The 21,819-nt window shown below is 40.8% G+C and overlaps 1 protein-coding gene and 1 long non-coding RNA gene across 2 annotated transcripts; both read left to right on the plus strand.

Annotated features, from left to right (window-relative positions):
• Positions 1-970: 970 nt before the first annotated feature.
• On the plus strand, positions 971-2,526 carry LOC115578640 (uncharacterized). The gene is made up of 2 exons (XR_003983496.1): positions 971-1,433; positions 1,536-2,526. It is a non-coding gene; the product is annotated as an uncharacterized LOC115578640 (long non-coding RNA).
• A 1,565-nt stretch (positions 2,527-4,091) lies between these two features.
• LOC115578637 (HLA class I histocompatibility antigen, B-53 alpha chain-like) lies at positions 4,092-21,150 on the plus strand. Its single transcript, XM_030411695.1, has 8 exons — positions 4,092-4,224; positions 8,184-8,456; positions 10,157-10,447; positions 11,490-11,774; positions 15,875-15,981; positions 18,378-18,407; positions 18,581-18,607; positions 19,354-21,150. Exons 1-5 carry the CDS (start codon positions 4,170-4,172, stop codon positions 15,961-15,963), a joined length of 993 nt encoding a protein of 330 aa, XP_030267555.1. The 5' UTR covers positions 4,092-4,169; the 3' UTR covers positions 15,964-15,981; positions 18,378-18,407; positions 18,581-18,607; positions 19,354-21,150.
• Positions 21,151-21,819: the final 669 nt, after the last annotated feature.

Below are 21,819 nucleotides of genomic sequence, written 5' to 3' on the forward strand. Positions count from 1 at the left end.
ACCAGCTCCCATGCAGTTCCTTAAATCTTAACCCTAAACTGGTGAGGAAACAAATCATTTTGCTTGCTTTTGGGTCCTAAAACTCTGAGGAGAGAAATGGGTCCTGAAAAAGATCCAATACAAAAAGGACAACAAAAGCAAACAGCTTAACACCGATATCCGTGCTTCTAGCAAAACCTCAGCTGTAGCTAATGCTAACCAAGATGATAACCCAGATGCTTGGTTGGTGAAATAGACAAAGTGTTCAAGTTCTACTGGACCAAAATCTGGCATCATCGATGCAGCGCAGAGGAGAGAGTCGCTCCTCTACACTAAACTCAGCAGTCATGATATTCATGATATGTCCCCAATGCGGTATGAGAGGAGGAAGGTGTTTGCTTCACTCAGGAAGAAACTCTGCTCCAATATCTGCTGGACTTCAGAATCCAACCAACCTGATTCTGGATCTTTGAGAGGTGAGATGCACCTACAGCTGCCTGCAGTCCACAGAAAACTACCTGAAGTATCTTCACCTCCACGTGCTGCTTGGTCTCAGGCTGATCAACTTATTATTGGTGCTTGACAAGTTCTGTGAACTTAACTTGAACTGCATCAACTGAAACACTGTGAACAACGGTATAATGGGACACTTGAGACTTTCACCTGAGCAGACTGATCACTTCACTTGTGCTCCAGAAGTCTGTTGTACAAACTGCATAGAGCACACAGGGTTCGTACGGGTGCTTGAAATCCTTGAAAGTGCTTGAATTTCAATGTTGTGTTTTCAAGGTCTGAAAAGTGCTTGGATTTTAGTTTAAGTGCTTGAAAGTGCTTGACATTATAACTCTGTGGCTTTCTCAAAATTGGGATCAGACTGGATAATTAATTTCTGAAGTTTTTGCTGTTATGAAATATAATTTTTGATGTTTACAGCATAATACAATTTACATAATTGTTATAAAAAGTGAAGAAAAAAAATCACAAGTATATATATTCCTTTAGATACGTATTTTACCCCAGCAATAAGGAGCTGGAAAATCTTAAAAATTACCCTTAAAAGTGCTTGAAAAGTGCTTGAATTTGACCTTGAAAAATGTGTACGAACCCTGAGCACAGTTCCTGTATCAGCTAGTGTGTTTACATATGTTTACCTGGTCACATCCAGCTGTTCTACACTTGATGTTTGGTCTGTTTAATGACCCAAGGCCTCGTTTTGTCTGGTTTACGTACATCGGTACATTCAAATTTAATATAAATGACTCAGGTAATCTATCCCAAACCATCAGCGATGATCCAAACAAATGACAACATATCATCTCTTTCCCCCTGACATGATGGAGCTCTCTGCCTATGAATGAATATCTGACCTAAATGTATTTACCTATTTGCAGCACTGCAACACCAAGTGTTCTTTAAGAAATTGGACAGCCAGATCTCATGATTCCTGTGGAACGGTGAAGCTCCGAGAGTCGAGCTTGAAACTCTTTGTTGTCCCACTGAGCAGAGAGCTCAACCTGCCTGACTTTCAGTCATACTGTCGGCTGCACAAAGCAAAGCTATTTGGTCTTTGGATCATCATTAAAAAGTTGTTGAGATAGAGATCCCAACCAGCCCGAGGCTGACCCTGCTGGAGGACTACTCAGCTCCACCCAACAACTGGAGGGGCAACACTGGTTTGTCAGATTAGCCCTGATTGCAGTTAATAAATGTGACGCCGTTAGCTGGAAAAGTGAGGAGCCATCTTGTGTCTCAAAGAGCTCTCCTCATACTGACTCTCAGGAAAGATAAATAAGAGGAAGCATTTTTACAGGACAGAACTTCCATTAATGACGACTTGAAGCTACATTATGTATTTTTAAAAAAAAATTTTTTTGTAAGTATTTGTTTTGTATTTACTTTTTTATGAGGATATCTTTCATCCTAATGCAGCTGTTACAGTTGTGTATATAACTGTTCTTTATACTGTCACTGTTGTGTGTGTGGGAGCAGTCAGGGTTTGATGCTGTACTGAATCTTGAAGAACATAATTGATGCCTTGATACTCGTTCTCAGGCTCATCTGCACTTATTACTTATCACTACTTACTGACTGCGTTTAAACAGGGAAACATTTGGAAAGAAGCTTTTACAGTTTGCAGTCGTGTAGATCGACTGACGAGATCTGTAGTAAAAACTCTGAATGATGAAGCAGCAGGAAGTGAGTGACAGGCAGAGGTCATTACTGCCATGATTTTATCCATTCAGTATTCTGTGTTTCATGTACATTTTTACTTTAATTAAGCTTTTAACTTTTGGGATCTTTGGGATTCAGTTGACATGATTGTATTGATGATTATTCTCTTATTTGTCTGAGAAAGATAAAGAATATGAACCATGCGCCAGTTTATGAAAGATAACCAAATGATGTTGATATTTTTGTTCCTGGTTTCTTCTTTCTATTTTCTCCTGTCAGTCTTTTTAATGTTCTTCTCTTTTTTGAGTGATTTTGTTTGAATCGTGTGAAATCAAAGAAGCACTTTTTCCATAAATAAAGCAAAATATTCTGAAATGGTTGTTGGATTGAAGTGTTTGAGAAAAGATTCACCAGCTCTGAGAGAAAGAAATCTAACTGTGGTGGCTGATTTTAATCCAACCGGTCCTTTAAAGGAGTGAAGTGGAGTAAAAGTAGAATATTTGCCTCTAAAACTATCTGCTACTATACATGTAGTATAAATATACACTGTAGAGCAGGGGTCGACTTATTATCAGTCCATGACTAGACCTTTTTTTTTTTTTTATTAAATTGTTGTTAAGTAAATTGATTAAGACATTAGCTTTTTGGCTCTGATGTAGCCTGCATTCTTCAACTAGTAATTAAATAATTATTTAATAAATGCAGTGGAGTAAAAGTACAATATTTGCCTCTAAAATGTAGTGAAGTGGAAGAATAAAGAATAAAGAATTTTTTTTCCTCGTTTTTGACTTTTTCGTTGTCACACGCATATTACGGCATGACGTCACTAGGTGGCGTCAGATCGCTGCGTTTTCGAATCCTCTCGGCGGTTTAACGGCGGAGCGTCTCCATCAGATATACTGTGTGTGTGTGGTGTGTGGTGTGTGTGTGTGAGCAGAACCACCGGGAGACGTCTGAGAGCGTCTGTCTCCGGTGTTTCCGCCGTTTTTCCCGGTGCTGATAACCCTCCGGTAAGCTAACAGCTAACAGTTCGCCTGCTAGCTTGAGTGAGAGCGTTACCATGGTGACGCTCCGCGGTACAGGCAGCGGGCCGCCGCAGCAGCAGAGGCCGGCCAGGAGCTCCCAGTCCCCGGCGCGGGCTCCACCAGACACCCGGAGCAGGAGCACCGTCATCCGGCCGGAGAAACCTGAGCTGTCCGCTGTGAGTCGAGAGTGTTTTCTGTTTTAACTGTCAGGTCGTTTAACGCTCTCATGTGTCCTCACAGCAACAGCTTCATTCATTTAACTGCTTAAAAGTGACTCACATGTAGTTTTATCATCACTGTGGAGAGAAAAAATAGGAAGAAAGTTACTAAGAGAGGTTAAATCATATAACTGTGATCTTAAATATATTTAATATATTATCTTTTAGACATGTTTCAACTTAACATGTTAAAAATGAAATGCTATATGTACAATTTTAATATAACTACGTTTCTTATTTTGTTTCTTATTTTTAGTAAACTTATTATTTACAATAACTGGAATATAATTCTACATAATTCTTTAGATGTCTCGTCAGTGCAGTGAAGTAAACTTGATCAATACATCTGATAAATTGCAGTCAGCCTGGATTAACTTCCTCACAGCAACAAACCACAAACAGAGGCGCTGCAGTCATGGTGCGTTCACTGACATGTGTCGCGGTTAACTTTTAGAGTGAACATTTGTACCAGTGCTCAACAGTTGATTCACATCAGAATTGAAAGTGTCCATCGACTTATTTTAGTGTCGTATCTGTCACTACCATAAATATCAAACCTGGATTCATCAGTGAATAGAACTTTTTCCAGTCATCAACTGTTGAATACTTTTATTTATGGCGTGACTTCTGTAATTACGAGCAGCCCTTGAATGCACCGCACTGCAGTTGGAAGTAGGAAGCAGCAGCTTTGCACGGTAAGCTGACTGCTGAATCAGCTCACCGTCCAATAAAACTCGACATTAGAAATGAGAAAGAAGTCCTGTTCGAGGGGGAAATGAAGTTAATCGTCATTTTAGTCCTTTTGTGGACAGCGGTGGCGGGAAGTAGGGGTAAGTTACAGTTTAGACTCGTTAATGTGCGTCAGGTTGAAAACGAAAGTAAGACAGGAAGTTGTGACGTCTTTAAAGTTGCTTTGACCCTTTGACCCAGGACTTCTTCCTGTTTGTTTCACAAAACATGCTACAAAGCATCAGGATTTGTTGTTTGTTTGTTTGTTTTCATTGATGTGAATTTCCGATATACAGTAGATGTTAATGATGAAGGTTCTCAGTCACCCAATCAGGGCAAATCAAAGTTCTGTATTGCAGTCAACTGGACCTGTTTTAGTTCCTTGAAGACGTTTCACCTCATCCAGACGGCTTCTTCAGTTCTAACTAGGGGGGTTGCAGGCTTTTACACTCTGTGTGGGAGTGTCCTTACAGAATGTGGGCGTTTCACTGTCGTTTGGGTCACTTACTGTACGTTCAGACCATAAAGAGGAAAATGATCCCGGAAGTCATTTATTGTGTATTGGGAGCCAGGCGGACAAGGAGGGAAAGGTGGAATAGGCGGATTAGGAGAAAAAAAAAAGTTAAAAATCCTCCAACTGTCTGTAATGAGCTATGACGCGTTTTGGCGGAAAAGGTGGACAAGCCATGCGATAACCAATGGGGATGGCTGTGTCCCAGTTCAGGGTCTGCACACTTCGAGTGCGCATTTGAAGTGCAATCACGTCACTATGCCGCGGCGAAGGGTGTCCCAATTCAAAGTGTTCTCATAATGCACCCCACAAATGCGCACTCCTTTTACCTGTTTTTGGAGTGTGCACCGCTACTACTCTCACATATCCCAAGATTCATCGCGCACCCAAAGAGAAGAAATAAATAAATAACTTCAAGTGTTGCAGATCTCATATTTAAATGTAAGTATTGGGTCTATACTCGGTTTTTACTCCGTAATGTATCTGTATGTAATGACCCCAAACTGTTAGCTAGCTAATAATGATAATATTGATAACATTACTGTGGGATCAATAACAGGTTTACCTCTCTACAGTCCTCTGTGATCACAGTGATTGCGCCAAACTTTTAAAGAGCGGTGACGCGCACGCTACGTTGCTTCTGAGGGAAACTATTTTCTACAGCGGTGACGTCGGGGGAGCTACTTCAGTGCGACACACAACAAATCACCGGTTTAGCACAAACGTTTGCTACCGTCATAATTTATCACTTTACAGCTACTACTAGGGGTGTGCCAAAATATCGATACTATGATATATCGCAATATTTCGTCTTGAGGTACGTTATCGATACACTGGTGCCAAATATCGATATTTAAAAATAAAAATAAAAAAAAAATAATAATAATTTTTTGGCCCACCACCACCACCCCTCTTCGGGAGGACAGCTTTATCTTTATTCAAACATAGGTATACAACCAAATTAAATTAAAAAAATGGTTTAAGTACCTCTGAAACCCACACATATAGATATTTAATGATAGTTGTAGTCAGTGTGTGTGTTAAGAAGAGACACTGTGCAATATACTCTTTGTTTACTTGGCTGTCATTCATGTGAAATTGATTGACAATGTTTTGTCATTCCTGTGAAATGGATTCAGTGCAGTCAATAAATTCTGAATTTCTTCATTGACACAGATATCGTGATGTATCGTGGATGAAATGTCTTGCAATATGTCGATTATCGCAGAATCGCTGTATCGTGATATTATCGTTATCGAGGGCAAAATATTGTGATGGTATTGTATCGCGAGGTACCTGGTGATACCCAGCCCTACTATTAATTAAATGGTTGTATTGTCATATTCACTCACAAGATGTCACCAAAATCACACTGTTCCTTTTAAAATCTTTCAGAAAATGATGTAAGTGTATCGAATCGTATCAAATCGTATCGTTGGCTAAATATCAATAATATATCATATCGTGAGCTGAATATCGTGTATCGTATCGTATCGTGAGATTAGTGTATCGCTACAGCCCTAGCTACTACAGTGTTTTGCTATATCATGCATAATTTATTGCAAGAGCGCGACCATCGGAACAAACATTTACCCGCCCCGTGGCATGTGTCCCTCCAAAATTAAGTCGCCAGGGGAATATTTTAGTCGCATTTGCCGAGTGGTGACCGCTAGTTTACAGCCCTGGACGCGACTCATCATGACTGACAGGCATCAAGGCCACTCAGCACTTACCGACCCGCCTCCAGCTATTTCATTCACACAACAGGGCCTGTGGCAATTCTGGACAGCTGTTTTTTTATTTATATTTTTCTTCCTTCATGGGCCCCTGACCATAGGCGCCGATCCCGTGGGTGCTCCGGTGCTCGAGCACCCACTGGCCAATCGGGATGGCCGATCAAAAAAAAAAAAGAGTAACTGCAGAGGCTGAGAATAGCCCCTCTCACACAGAGACGCTGAATTAACGCTGCAGCGTAATTAACATAGAAAGCTGCGCTGCCGCTCCTAAAGAGACGTGATGATAACGTTGGGGTGTTTCCCAGGTGTCCCCCCTGTCAATCTAAACCCGCGGACCGTTTATAATGTAGTGATTGAGAACCCACTGAATTACATTATTACATAATTGCCATCAGTAAACAGGTCGCTGAGTGACTCTGTCACTCGCGGGGACGAAGGCTGTTTTCTGGGGGAAAATTCACTGAAGTCTCGGTCTCGGCCGCCTACAACTGCGGTATTTTTTCCCTCATATAAGTTACCAACGACAGTTACTATGTTACTTTTGTTTGGTCATGTAACGTTAAATTAATCGTTAGATTAGTCGACTAATCGAAAAAATAATCGCTAGATTAATCGTTTTGGACAGCTCTAAATAATTGTCAGTATGTGACAATCATTACCTTGGTGGTATTCATTTAATCTTTTTTAAGTGGTCCAGGTCGGCTCGGGCTCGGGCAGAGAATCTAAACTCTAATAGGGATCAATTAAAGACGGCCGATGCGTGGAGGAAGGTCGCTTTTGATTGTGTAATATGTTTGTAGGAAAGGAGAGAAATTATACCATACTAGCGTTGCAACGTAGCATGCTAGCATGCTATTTAATGACTTCATCAAGTAACTTTCCGTGATCAACGATGTCGGTAAATGGATGGGCTGCTACAGCAGTAGTTGCGTGGTGGTCTTTAACGCGAGTGGTGTGCGGGCCCTTTAAATTTAGAAGCAAGGACGAACAGTAGGGGTGGGTAAAAATATCGATTGATCAATGCATTGCAATATATTTTTTCCCAATTCAATATCGATTCATAAAATCCTCTGAATCCATTCAGGCAAGCGACCACCCGCTGTCCCTCGCCGGACCTCTCGGTCCCCGCCTCAAGCAGCTGGAAGCGTCTAGCCTGCGACCTCGCTCGCGACCTTGCTCAAGGCTCGGAGGGTGATGCGCCGCTGAAACACATCGGAGCTGCGGAGGCGGGTAGCCGATGTCTGACGCTCTTTCGGAGACTGTAAACTCCCAGCGCAGCCGGTCTCACCCTGGCTGCTGCACCGTGCGCTCGCGAGTATCACTCTCCTCCGGAGAGAGAGGCGGGGTCAGTTCAATATTGAATCGAATCGATATTGAATCGAATTGCAACCTAAAGAATCGAAATCGAATCGAACTGTGAGGTTCTTAACAATACCCAGCCCTAACGAACAGGGTGACAAAAGCGACTTAAGCGACTTAGGTGGAGTGGACAAGGCGGATTTTCCTCTTTGTGCGCTTTCGGTCTGAACGCGCAGTTATAGGTCGTTGACCCAACAGGCCTTCATGTGGGTTTCTAAGTCTAGGTGAACTCAGGGGGAAATATTGCATGTACTATTTGGATTCTTAAGGAATCTTTCAATCCAGTTGATTTAAAAAAAAAAAAAAAAATGGTGTCAGAGCTTCAAAGACAGAGTTCTCGCTCTGTTCATTCCAGTAAATGCCCAACACATCTCCACGGTGCTGCCAGAGCTTTAATCTGTCAGATCTGATGGTTCTTATCTGTCTAATGAATATCTGTCTGTTTGACATTCAGAGACACATTCCCTCCATTACATCTACACCGCCCTCTCCAAAGATCTCGGTCTCCCAGGCATCCACAAGTTCACAGCCATTGGTATGCTGGACAGCAGGATGATTGACTACTTTGACAGCAAAACTAAAGAGAAAGTTCCCAAACAGACCTGGATGAGAGAGCGACTGGATCCAGACTTCTGGGTCAAAGGCACACAGTCCCGTCTGAAAAAGCAGCAGTGGTTCGAAGTCAACATCAACATCCTGAAGGATCGTATGAGACAGAACGACACAGGTAAGATCCATGAAACGTGAAGGACCGAACTGCTTTTTAGTTCATCAATAAATATAGTAGATAGTAGAGGTGTGAATCTTCACTGGTCTCGTTATTCGATTTGATTACTGGGGGTGTCACGATTTCGATTTTAAATCGAAATCGTGACACCCCCAGTAATCAAATTTAAGTCACAATCTCGAACTTCGAATTAAAAAATAGTATCGTCGATGCTGCCACGCTCCCATGTCACGTCCGGTCTGCTTGCCGAGCGACAAAAAAAAACACACCCGTGTTAAAGTGCTGCGAGTCAACCTCCTCTAACTTAGCTACTAGCTAAGCCAGTAGCTATTAGCTACAGCCAGCCAGACGATAGCATGGTGTTAGACCATTTCTGTTCGGCTCCCGGACTGTGGTTGGGAAGCACAGGGGAGATGATTTCCTCCAGCGAAGTTTGTGTTTATCTAAGGGGTGAACCCCCTTTCACGTGTGAAGCTGGTCGGGAAATAATACCAGGGAGCTTTGCTGTATCTGGAGGAGCCGTCGCCTTTACTCAGAGCCAAACTGCAGCCTATATTGTACACTTTATTGCTCTCGCTACTACTGCTACTGCTTTTGCTTCTCTTTCCTCTCCTGTTCATTCACTGTCCCGCATGTACGCACGCTCCCTCACTCTTGCTCGCCCACTCACACCTTACGCACCTTACGCACACACTTCACGCACCGCCTTATTCCTGAAAGGGGCTACGGCATTCTTACAACAATGGCAACTCTAGATGCAGGAGACCCACAGACCGTCGCCCAATGCGGAAGTATTTTGGATTTCTAATGAGTTATGTTGATAACATTCGCGTTGTCGACAAAAAAGCCACAGTTTGCAAGCTCTGCATAAACTAGATGTCAGGTTATTTTCTTTAAGTTTCACATTGACTGAAGATATAAGTTATTGTTACATTATGTTGTTAATAAATGTTTTAAATTTGACGAACAAAGGTCAGATATTATATTGGATAAAAGTCTAGTTTAAAAATGGCATAGCAACCTGTGCTTTAAAAAATAAATAAATGTAAAAATCGAGAATCGAATCGAATCGTGACCTTAGAATCAAAAATGTAATTGAATCGAGGATTTGGAGAATCGTGACACCCCTATTGATTACCATTCAGCTGTCAACAATTCGAGAGCGAAACAATACTTGATGCATCGCCGTGTACAGCATCTATGTCACTGTACATGGCTACTTTTTCATTGATGCAGAATCTTCCACATCAGCATCGCGATGCATCTTAGAATCAAAACACTTCCACCTTTTTTAGACAGAAGTCAAGCTCATCTAATAGGCTGGGCTCAGAAAACAAAGCTAAGCTAGATTTCAGGTAGCAAAACCTGTCCCTGGAAAGAAAAGTGCTAATTCTGCTGAAAACGAACATTTTCTTCTTTAAAATAATCGTGGTTGATCATCTGTGGGTCTTTTACATGTGTAAGATTTGTACATGTGTGCTTATAATTTATATGATTATAAGTCCATTATGTCCACTTACACACTTACTTAATACTTTAAAAAAAAAATAATTGAAACCTGTTTTATCCAAACCCTCAAGAATCAGCATGTTATCGTATAATGTTTCATCAGAAAACCACAAATATTCAGATTTATCTCAGCTCACTGTCTTGTTGTTTGTCCTTTACTTCACCGCCTGGTCTTTCTTCTCTGGTTACAGATCTCCATGTTCTTCAGTGGATGGTTGGCTGTGAGGGTGAAATGCAGGAAGACGGCACGATGAAGTTCCACCGTGGCATGGATAGATACAACTACGATGGATCTGACTTCCTGTCCTTCAACAACTTCCGCTCAGTCTGGGTCGCCCCGGTCACAGCAGCAGAAGAGACCAAGAGGAAGTGGGATAATGACACTGACCTGAATAATAAAATTAAAGGCTACCTGGAGAATGAGTGTATGCAGTGGCTGAACAAGTTCTGGAGTTACGGGATGAATCAGCTCAACACAGCCTGTATGTATTACTGAAGGCCTTTTCTGTGTTTTTAATGTCATTGATACAATAAAAGAGATAATAATAGTAGCACCAGTAATCTAATTACTGCTGTGCCACTTCAAATATGAAACATGAAACTAACTGGACATAAAACAGTTTGGATTTTATAACATCTGTTTTATTTCTGTTTGACAGACGACTGAAACAAATAAATTCTGTCAGCATGTAAAAATGTCTTTCAGCTCCAGTTGTGGCAAAATTGGTGCCACAAAGGTTTGATCATATTTTACCAAATCTAACTTCTATAGATTAAATTATGGGTTCGGGTCAGGTTAATATTTCCTTATTGAATTCGCCTGAATGTTAACGTCTCCTGTAGCTCATGTCATCACCCACATCCTCCTTTCTCTGATGTCCAGATGTCAAATAGATAGAAAGAGACAGTAAACAACAAAGGATCAGTGTTCATCATTAGACTTAGACTTTCTTTTATTGACATTCGTATTACACTTTACAGTGCAATAGGAACAAAATTTAATTTCAGTGGCTCAGAATAGTGCAGGATAGAAAAAAACTAGAGCATATAAATTTCGGACATTGGAAAGTAGGATGGAGGGAAGCGGCGTTCTCCGTTGAGTTGCCTTTAGCTTAGCTGTTAGCCCCGCTCGACAGCCGCGCTTCCGTCTTCGGTCACACTGCCTCCGCTTGCACCTCACTCAGCTTGTGATGCTAGGAACGTCCATAGCAACCAGGTCTTGTCGGCAAAGCACGCGCGTCTACGCAGCTGAAGTCACTGGATCATCCCAATTCCAGTAAGAGATGACAATCATATATTAATTTGTAAAGATTTTTGCCGGTCCTTGGCATCCTAGGCAGCAGATCTTAATAAAAACATACTAAACTATCATGAGCAGCCGAACAATGCGGCGCCATCTTTAGGCTCAAAAGCCTAAAGCTGATGTCAATACAGTGGGCATACAGCAGCGGGTGTTAAGAAATCGTTGTCACAGAGACCAATCATATGCTTGGTTAAATATTAAGTTACTGTTTGTGTCTCCAGCTCCACCTGAGGTGTACGTGTTAACACGGGACACCAACATCGAGTCAAACATCCGTTTGACGTGCCTGGCGACAGGTTTCTACCCCCAAGACATCATCATGTGGATCAAACGGGACGGCCGCAAACTGTATAGAGAGGACGGACTGGAGAGCTCGGGCGTTCGACCGAATGAAGACGACACGTTCCAGAGACGAGACAGTGTGGAGATCTTAAGGAAGGACAAGTCCAGATACACCTGTGAAGTCATTCATGAAGCATCCAGTGTGTATGTGATGAAAGAGTGGGGTAAGAATCTGTTTCTTGTTTTTACTTGTTTCTCATTTTGTTTTTAGTTTTCACAGTTTTGCAGAAAGCTGCTCGTGACATGTATGAAATAAAATAACACGTAAAGGTTCTTCACCACATGGAAGCCTCAACTAGGGTCACCTTGAATGATATCTTAGGTTCATTTACACTTTCAGAGATAAGAGTCGCACATCTGGACACGTTTTGGTGACAGAAGCTCCTCTAAACTAAATCCTATGGCTACTTAGACAGAAAATCATTTTATGTCATACACAATCACTGTCACTTTCTGTCCTTGACAGTTTATAGTTTATATTTCTGATTTATAATCTGTCCAATGTGACGTTACTATAAACTGATACATCGAGTGCATTAAAGGAACTGCTGTCTCTGTTCTGATAGCTCTTTGTGTTTATACAACATTTACCTCGAGACCAGATGAGCAGAAAACAGGAGAGTTTAGCTCCACTTCCAAAGTTACTATGTGCTGTTTACAAGGCTCATTATTAGAGTGTAAATCATCTTGATCTGTATGAACTATTAACAATAAATTGCGGTTTTCCATGTGGCCGGACTGTTAAACCAAAAATTTTAAAAGCAGGTGTTTGATGGTGGGGCCTTATTTTTGTGTTGTTTTGAGTTGTAGTTAAACCGTCACAGACTCGATCTGCAGGCACAACCTGCACAGGTTATTTACTCATTGTAGCGCCTCTCTAGCGTGTTCTTTTAAATATCAAAATTGGTTTGGATTTGTTTGCAATACTTTCTACCTTTTAGATCATTATTAATACTTAAGCTTTACCATGAACTGAAATGTATTTGGGATTACTTTTGTTCCTTTTAAACACTTTCACCCTTTAAACAAACACTCGTGATCTATCAAACACAAATCACTCTTTGTCTCAAAAGTATTCAATAACCACACCTGTTTTATGAAAAAGTTATTAGAGTTATTTACTTTGAAAATTTGAACTCACTGGTTAAATGTTTCCTTCAATGATCTTATCAAATGCTTTACAACACACAATATCAAGTGCATTCACAGACACATTTAAAACACATGGGCCCAAAGAAAAGAAAATAGCCGGCAATAAAATAGCCTAAATGAAAATACCCAGTTCAAAGTTGCAGGCCTGAAGGTAGCTCCTGTACATTGTAGCCTTAAAGATAATGGCTGCTTCACCACAAAGTCAAAACACAAACACTGATACTGTCACTCAGTTGAGTTAGCCTCCCGCGCTCAGGATCCAGGCAGCCAGAAGCAGGAGGGGAGATGAAGAGAAGACTCACACCGCTGACGATCTCGACAAAGTCCAACGCTGTCCGGCTCCGTCTGGTCTTTGTGTCTGTCGTCGGTCTCACAGCTCCACACGGGCTCTACTCTTCTAGTTCGCTGGTCGCTAGCTTGTTAGCAAAGTCTGTGCACGCACCGCTAGCCGCTAGGTCAGCAGCTAACTTGAACTCCTTAATGACTTCTTGTGCCGAGTAGTCCACTCAAACATATAACTCTACCACCATTAAAGTTTTAAAAGAGTCCTGGTCAAACACCTTCACTCAAACTGGCATAGACATTAACTAAAAAGTTTGTCTTTGTACTTTACAGCTAGAGCTGCACGATATATCATTTGAGCATCGTCATCGCGATGTACCTGTGTGCAATAGTCACATAGCTGGGCCTGCAATGTGGGAGGCAAATTAACTCATCTAATTTCAAGGGTACCTGACACACACTGTGCCTGCAGACTCTGCATGCACAGCGATCCACCAATCACATTAGTTCTTAATCAGTGTGCCGAAGCCGACCAGCCCCTGCACATGGAGTGAGTCGCTGGTAACAACATTGACAAATGAGCAACAAACAAGAGAAAATCGGGAAAACTAAGACTTGGTGCTAAAAAGAAAAGCAACCTCAGTTATCTGGAATTATTTCGGCTACAAGAAGGATGATATTGAGAAGGAGATGAACACTGACACTGATAATGAAGTTATTAGTGTGTTTTTGAAAGCCTATGAAGGAAAAAAATGTACAGTAATCTCAACCTTATACAGAGGTTTGTTGTCTTGCAGGAGGACTTCCTCTCTTTATATCAAAGAAAAATGAGAAAAAGAGTTGAAGGAACAAATAACTGAGGAGGAATGGTTTAATATTTGTAAAAGGCATTGCACAGCCACTAGCTCCAGGAGTTGGAGAGAATTCAATTGGAAAAATATGGTCAGATTTTTTATAAATCCAAACATTAGGAAGGAAACTGTATGTAACCAGCAACCATGCTGGAGACTATATGGACACATGGATGTAGCCCATATGCATATTTTTTGGTTTTGCCAAAAGATAATCGGATATTGGGAAAAAATATGGTGGGGTTTAAGAAAAGTAATAGGATACGAGATACCCAAGTCTTTATTTGGGAAATTTGACACGAGATATAATACAAAAAGAGGACGAGTATCTTGTTAAAGTTCTGCTATCGGCAAGTAAAAAAGCCAGAACAAGGTTATGGTATAAAGCAGAACCACCGACCGGGGAGCAGTGGGTGAGCACTGTGGAAGAAATACTTGTAATGGAAAAAATTACACAAATTACAAAATTACACATAAACTATGACACAATTTCAGGAAAAATGGACAGATTATAGAACACAACAAGAGGACACCACCATCACCACTGGACAATAAGGACACTGATATGTGAATAATTGCTTTGTCGAGTGTGTAAAGCCTGATACTGTAACTGCTGAAAGAAAATTTTTATAAAAAATAAGTAAAAAAAAAAAGAAGTAGGTGAGATTCTGGCACTGCAAGAGAGGAGACATCGCTAGTAGAGATGCTCGCTTGTATGGCTCTCATAAAGGGGGCGCGTCTGTAAAACGGAGGTTTTCATCTCCCATTCTGAGGTAATGTAACGGGCAGTCACAGTCAGGAAACTTTCAGGAGCCCTGGAGGTCCATACATCACTAGTAAGCATACATAAGCTATGTCAGACAACTCTTTAACAATTAGTCGTCGGGTCTCTTCATAAAGTGCGAGAATTACCGTGTTACTGAAGTGTTTGCAGGAGGGAATTTTATTTTATATCGAGTGTTTTAATCATACAACAAAATCCTGCACCCTCCACCACAGCAAAAGGCTGCGTATCTTTGGCTATGAAATACGGCTCCTCTCGTTCTGCATGTCGCCGTCTGACTCGTCACTGTCAGGCTGTTTAAAAGCTGCGGGGAGTAGAAGTTGTCCTGTCGACTCTCTGGCAGCTGACATGTTACTGTTAGCATAAACAACACGTGTTGCACAATGTTGCACACTGTCGCACTTTTGTCAACAACTTTCTTACCGCCGTCATCGTAGGTCACTCTAAATGCAAAGTGGTTCCATACCACAGCAGATCTATACAGTGCTGTTGGTGGAACATCTTCCAGCTCCGACTCTTTTCCACTCGCCATGCCCACAAACGTCTCCACAACTTACCCAAAGATGCTCGGCTGTGTCCGAAATCACCCACTCATTCTGCTCCCGAGTCACTACATAGAGAGTCCAACACAGTGCACTATATAATGAGCGCCACGGCAGAAAGAAATACGCACTTTCGGACACTCCGGTGCCGTTAATGACGTCACTACTGTCACGCAGTTGAAACGTGAATTGAAACCTCCATGCGTTCATCCGCAGCGCAATGCATTATGGTAAATATTGCTTGGTAAGTGACCATTGGTTGTACACTACTTTTCGCAATGCATTGTGGGATACATTAAGTGCATTATATAGGGTATAATATTTCCCACTGGACATTCGGACAGCACTACAAAATGGCGTAGTCACTGTGTAGTGCACTATATAGGGAGTAGTGAGTGATTTCGGACACAGCCTATTACTTTCTGCTTCGCTTCTTCTTGTTTACTGGCGGTTCGCATCCAGCTCAGTACCGCCACCTGCTGCTCTGGAGTGTACACGCTTCGCCTCGTTAGTAGATGAGGAAAAGAAGTTGCACGAGCTTACGAACCCAACGGGACACACGCAAACCGAACCAAGACAGCCGAGCCAAATGGTTCGGACGGTTTTCATAAACCGTTCCATCCCTATAACAGAGATCTTTTTCTGTGTTTTAGAAAACTCAGGTTCTGGCTCAGGAGGACCCATCATTGGTGCGGCAGTTGGAGGGCTCCTGGTCCTGGTCGCTGTGGTGCTGGTCGTCTAAAAAAGAAAGGCTTCATTGGTAAGTGAAATATATTTGCATTGTCTTCTCTGGACAACAAACAGAGCAGTGGAGTGGAAGTGAAAGTTCTCTGATTAATGAACGGCTGTGTGTCCCTTTAAAAATCAGTTATTATGAGAATTCAGCTTCATAGAAACATTATATCAACATGTCGACATCAAAATCATTAACATGTAATAATGAACATCCCAGATGAGTGATTCTGTACTACAGTGTTCAGTGTGGTGCATTAACACCAATTACAGATCACCTGATGATTCAGTGTGGTGGTTGTTTTATCAGGTGCAAAGGTGTGTTATTATTTTATGATGGGCTTGATGAGGTCCTGTCCTGAGGTGTTGTTTGAGTTCTCACACCTGGATTGTCAGAATACACTGAATTACTAAAACAGGTAGAGATGCACCGATCGATCGGCAACCGATCGCAATCGCCTGTAACGCCCCTATCGGTTTTGATCGGAGTTCTCAAAATAGATCAAATCAGGCCGATCAGATGACGTTTAAGTATAAAGACAGTGCATTAACTGCATGCAGGGTGAGAATTTCATGGCCGCCGTCGCCCCGCACTTCGGCCTTGATGCCCTGTGAAAAGAAAACTCATCGTACGGCCACAGTGTCCTCTGTGCCCCTGGCCCGGTCAGCGTAGCGAGCTTGCCTTGAATTACAGCCACCTGAGTGCACAGTAGTCACTCACAGTAACTTCAGTGAGTCCGCGGTTCGCGCAGGTGGAGTCTCATCATCACGATGATCTCACGTGAAAGCCTCTCAAACAGCAGCAGCGTCTCAAAAAACAAGAACGAAACTTACAGCACAGCGAGCGAGCGCAGCCGGTTTGACATGATACGTAACTGACTTATGTGGTAGGATTTAGTCCGGTAAAGTTGGAAATATATTCACAGATTCGAACTTCCCGGATCAATAACTCATAAGTGAAACCTTGTTAAAACACAAACGACGGCTCTTTCCTACCGTAGTGAGGAAGACAACGAGCTACAACCGTATGTTAATCTAAACGAGCGTCTGGACATTAACTCTGGTCTGTATGGTCAGCCGTCTGTGAGACGAGGGCGCAGGGACCGTCTACAAAGTGCAACACCGAAAAGAGAAACTACAAAATATTCAATAACTTCACTATTATTCAGAGTGTAGTGCCACCAAAATCACTCCACACATCAGTGGTCTCCTGCTGGTTATTCTACAATTTTTTTGTTTGGAAAAAATGTGCTTTGCCATAATTTTGGGGAATTTCTATTGGGAGAAATATTCAATAACACTAATATTCAGTGAGGTGTCACAAAACTCACCTCACCCTAACCATACTTAACAAAAACTACTTTCTAATGTAACTTTAACTTGATTTTGGTATTTAAAAAATGTTTTATGTTACACAGTCCATGTCTTATTATAAATTAGGATGTTATGGTATCAGTCTGAAAGGTAAATCAACACATTTTACTCAGTGGCCTTTGTGCCCTGTCATGTGGCCTTGGTGCCCCTGACAAACAAACTGAAGGCCAAATGGACTTGCCCCTAAAATGACAAATTTCCCACCCTGACTGCATTCCCACTAGTAAGCTACAGTTACTCTATGTAAGCTGAGTCCAAGTTGTCTCTAAGAGTCTCTAGAGTGTGAAATATTGTACATTGCCTCAGCCTGCAATAAAACGGTGGTCACTTCATGATACTTTCTCATCTCCTAATTTTTATACTCAATAATACAATGTCAATGTTGTGTAAGAAGAATCATTAATTAAATATATGAAAGTTACACAAGACAACAATATAGAAGAATTTATGGATTTGACGCTGTGATCAGTGATCGGCAATATCGGGATCGGCAGATACTGCTTTCGGTGATCGGCCCTAAAAATCCTGATCGGTGCAACTCTAAAAACAGGACTCGAACAAATCTGTTATAGAATTAGAATCTCTCCCCTCAGCAGAGCCGTTAACAGAACATTCAGGTAGCAGCAGGTTCGTCAGTGGATTTTTGACTTTCACCTGTTTTAATGACGCTCATATCAGCTGCCACTGATTAACTGAGTGAGTCACATGATGACAAAACAGAAGGAGGCTATGGAGGCTGTTTTCCAGCGGAAAACGTTGCTTTGTGAGTTAAAGTTCAGGACATTTCTCTTTTGTTAGATGAGTGAAGGATCTGTTTATCTGTCAAACTGAACACCATCAGACCGTCACACTCCGGTCCACTCTGAAGTCTCGTCTCTGTTACAACCTCTGAACCAAACTGTCCCCGTTCCACCTCTGCAGCTTTCATACAGACCAGAGGTGGAACAACAGCACCATATATGTATATTATATAAGAGTGAATGTTTGAATGCTTGTGTTGTTTCACTCTGCTGCTTCCTTTAAACACCACTTCCTCTGTTTTCTGAACAGGAAGTCAAGACAGCAAAACTCTCACCATCAGTAAGTATTTTCATCAGCTCATTTAATAATTGTGAACAACAGCATCTTTCTCTTTGACTTCATCCTGCTCAGGCTGTAACATCTGGACAGTAACTTCACATAGACTTTAACAAAGTTAAATCTGAATGGATCAAAATAGTTTGTGTGAGTTTAAACTTTGTCTTTCTTAACAGCTGACCTTGCTGTTGTTCTGCTCAGTGGTAAGTGTTTTATTTCTCCTCTATAGATTCTGTTGAAGGTAGAAGTCTTAATTCTGAACATTTCTGTAGTTATTGTGCTGATGATTAATATTATATATGTAATATGTAACAACTCTGGTTCAGATGGAGGATTTGTTCCACTGTTTAATGTGATGTTGACGGGCCTCAAACAGTCTGAAGATAAAGTGATAAACACAGATTGTGATAAACATGTGCACTCTGTAGAGAATAAATGTTACTGAGAAGAGAAAATCTTCATTACATTTACATTTAGTGCATTTAGCAGAAGATTTAGTCCAAAGCTACTAACAATAAACACATTAGTCACAAAAAGAAATAACAACACATCACCATTGATAAAGTAACAATCTTCACTGACTGATATTTTTCTGTCTAAACAAACTAAATGAACAAACTGTCTTTGTCTTCATGACTGAATAACAAACTGACCTGAGAAGGTTTGTTTTATTACCTCATTAATATTGTTAATATTAAAATTCTGACTTTCAATTTCTTCTCTAAAACTGCAGAGTGCCACTTAAACATTATGGGTTCCTAATATTGTGTGTTTGTGTGTGTAGACAGTGAGGAGGAGCTGCAGTTACTGATAGTTTCAGAAATGTTTTCTTTATTTGACATTTTTGTTAATTTGTCAAAAGAGATATTCATTGATTTAGATTAAAATTGTATTTATGTGGCAACTATGCACTGTGTGTCAAGAATAACACTAGTGTTCATCTTTGCAGCCAATAATGGAACAAACCGCAGTCCAGAGGCTGACAGTCTCCTGCTGCAGAAAGGCAACAAGCATTGACAAACAAGTTCCATGTAGCGTAAGAACTCTTCACAAAAGTCCTACAGAGAGATGGAAACTGATCCAAAAAATGCAAACAAACGTGCGTCAAAAGAAGAATTCCGATTATGGCCGTGTAGAAGACACGCGCTGTGTTACCAGCTCCCATGCAATTTCTTATATATTCGATATTCATGATATGTCCACTATGCTGTATAAGAAGAGGAAAAAAAGAAACTCTGCTCTCCAAGGAAATATCTGCTGAATCCAACCAACCTGAGCCGGATCTTTGAGAGGGGAGATGAACCTACAGCTGCCTGCAGTCCACAGAAACTACCTGAAGTATCATCACCTCCACGTGTTGGCTTGATCGGAGGCCTGTCAACTTGTTACCTCCTAAATAATAACTTGAACTGCTTCACCACGTACTGTAACACTGTGAACAACGGTATCATGGGACACTTGAAATCGCAAACTGCATAGAGCACAGTTCCTGTATCAGATAGTGTGTTTACATATGTTTACCTGGTCCCATCCAGCTGTTCTACACTTGATGCTTGGTCTGTTTAATGACCCAAGGCCTCGTTTTGACTGGTTTACCTACATAGGTACATTCAGATTTAATCTAAATGACTCAGGTAATCTATCCCAAACCATCAGCGATGATCCAAACAAATGCTAACATATCATCTCTCTTCCCCCTGACATGATGGAGCTCTCTACCTATGAATGAATATCTGACCTAAATGTATTTACCTATTTGCAGCACTGCCAACACCAAGTGTTCTTTAAGAAATTGTACAGCCAGATCTCATGATTCCTGTGGAACAGTAAAGCTCCGAGAGTCGAGCTTAAAACTCCTTGTTGTCCCACTGAGCAGAGAGCTCAACCTGCCTGACTTTCAGTCATACTGTCGGCTGCACAAAGCAAAGCTATTTGGTCTTTGGATCATCATTAAAAAGTTGTTGAGATAGAGATGCTGCGACTTTGTTACATTTTTACAGGACAGAACTTCCATTAATGATGACTTGAAGCTACATTGTGTGTTTTTTAAATTTTTTTATTTTACTTGTTTTTTTGTATTGATTTTTACTTTTTTGTGAGGATATCTTTCATCCTAATGCAGCTGTTACAGTTGTTTATATAACTGTTCTTTATACTGTCACTGTTGTGTGTGTGGGAGCAGTCAGGGTTTGATGCTGTACTGAATCTTGAAGAACATGATTGATGCCTTGATACTCGTTCTCAGGCTCATCTGCACTTATTACTTATTACTACTTACTGACTGCGTTTAAACAGGGAAACATTTGGAAAGAAGCTTTTACAGATTGCAGTCGTGTAGATCGACTGACGAGATCTGTAGTAAAAACTCTGAATGATGAAGCAGCAGGAAGTGAGTGACAGGCAGAGGTCATTTAACTGCCATGATTTATCCATTCAGTATTCTGTGTTTCATGTACATTTTTACTTTAATTGAGCTTTTAACTTTTGGGATCTTTGTGATGCACTTGACATGATTGTATTGATGATTATTCTCTTATTTGTCTGGAAAAGGTTGAAAATGTGAATCCATGTGCCAGTTTATGAAAGATAACCAAGTGATGTTGATATTTTTGTTCCTGGTTCTTATTTCTATTTTCTCCTGTCAGTCTTTTGATTGTTCTTCTCTTTTTTGAATGATTTTGTTTGAATTGTGTGAAATCAAAGAAGCACTTGTTCAATGAATAAAGTAAAATATTCTGAATTGTCATTGGATTGAAGTGTTTTAGAAAAGATTCACCTGCTCTGAGAGAAAGAAATCTAACTGTGGTGGCTGATTTTAATCCAACTGGTCCTTTAAAGGAGTGAAGTGGAGTAAAAGTAGAATATTTGCCTTTAAAACTACCTGCTACTTTATATATATACATGCATATATTTTTTATGCATGTGTACACTGTAGAGCAGGGGTCGACTTATTATCAGTCCATGACTAGACCTTTTTTTCTTTTTTATTAAATTGTTGTTAGATTATTTATAATTGTTCGAATTGTGTAAAATCAAACAAGCACTTGTTCAATGATTAAACAGAATATTCTGGAATCGTTGTTGGATTTAAGTGTTTGAGAAAAAATTCACCAGCTCTGAAAGAAAGAAATCTAACTGTGGTGGCTGATTTTAATCCAACCGGTCCTTTAAAGGAGTGAAGTGGAGGAAAAGTAAAATATTTGCCTCTAAAACTACCTGCTGCTATATATGTAATATAAATATACACTGTAGAGCAGGGGTCGACTTATTATCAGTCCATGACTAAACCTTTTTTTTTAATATATATATACATCAAATTGTTGTTAAAATAAATTGATTAAGAAATTAGCTTCTTGGCTCTGATGTAGCCTGCAGTCTTCAACTAGTAATTAAATAATTATTTAATAAATGCAGC

The sequence above is a fragment of the Sparus aurata genome, chromosome 3, assembly GCF_900880675.1.
Source record: "Sparus aurata chromosome 3, fSpaAur1.1, whole genome shotgun sequence".
In the NCBI taxonomy this organism is placed as follows: domain Eukaryota; kingdom Metazoa; phylum Chordata; class Actinopteri; order Spariformes; family Sparidae; genus Sparus; species Sparus aurata.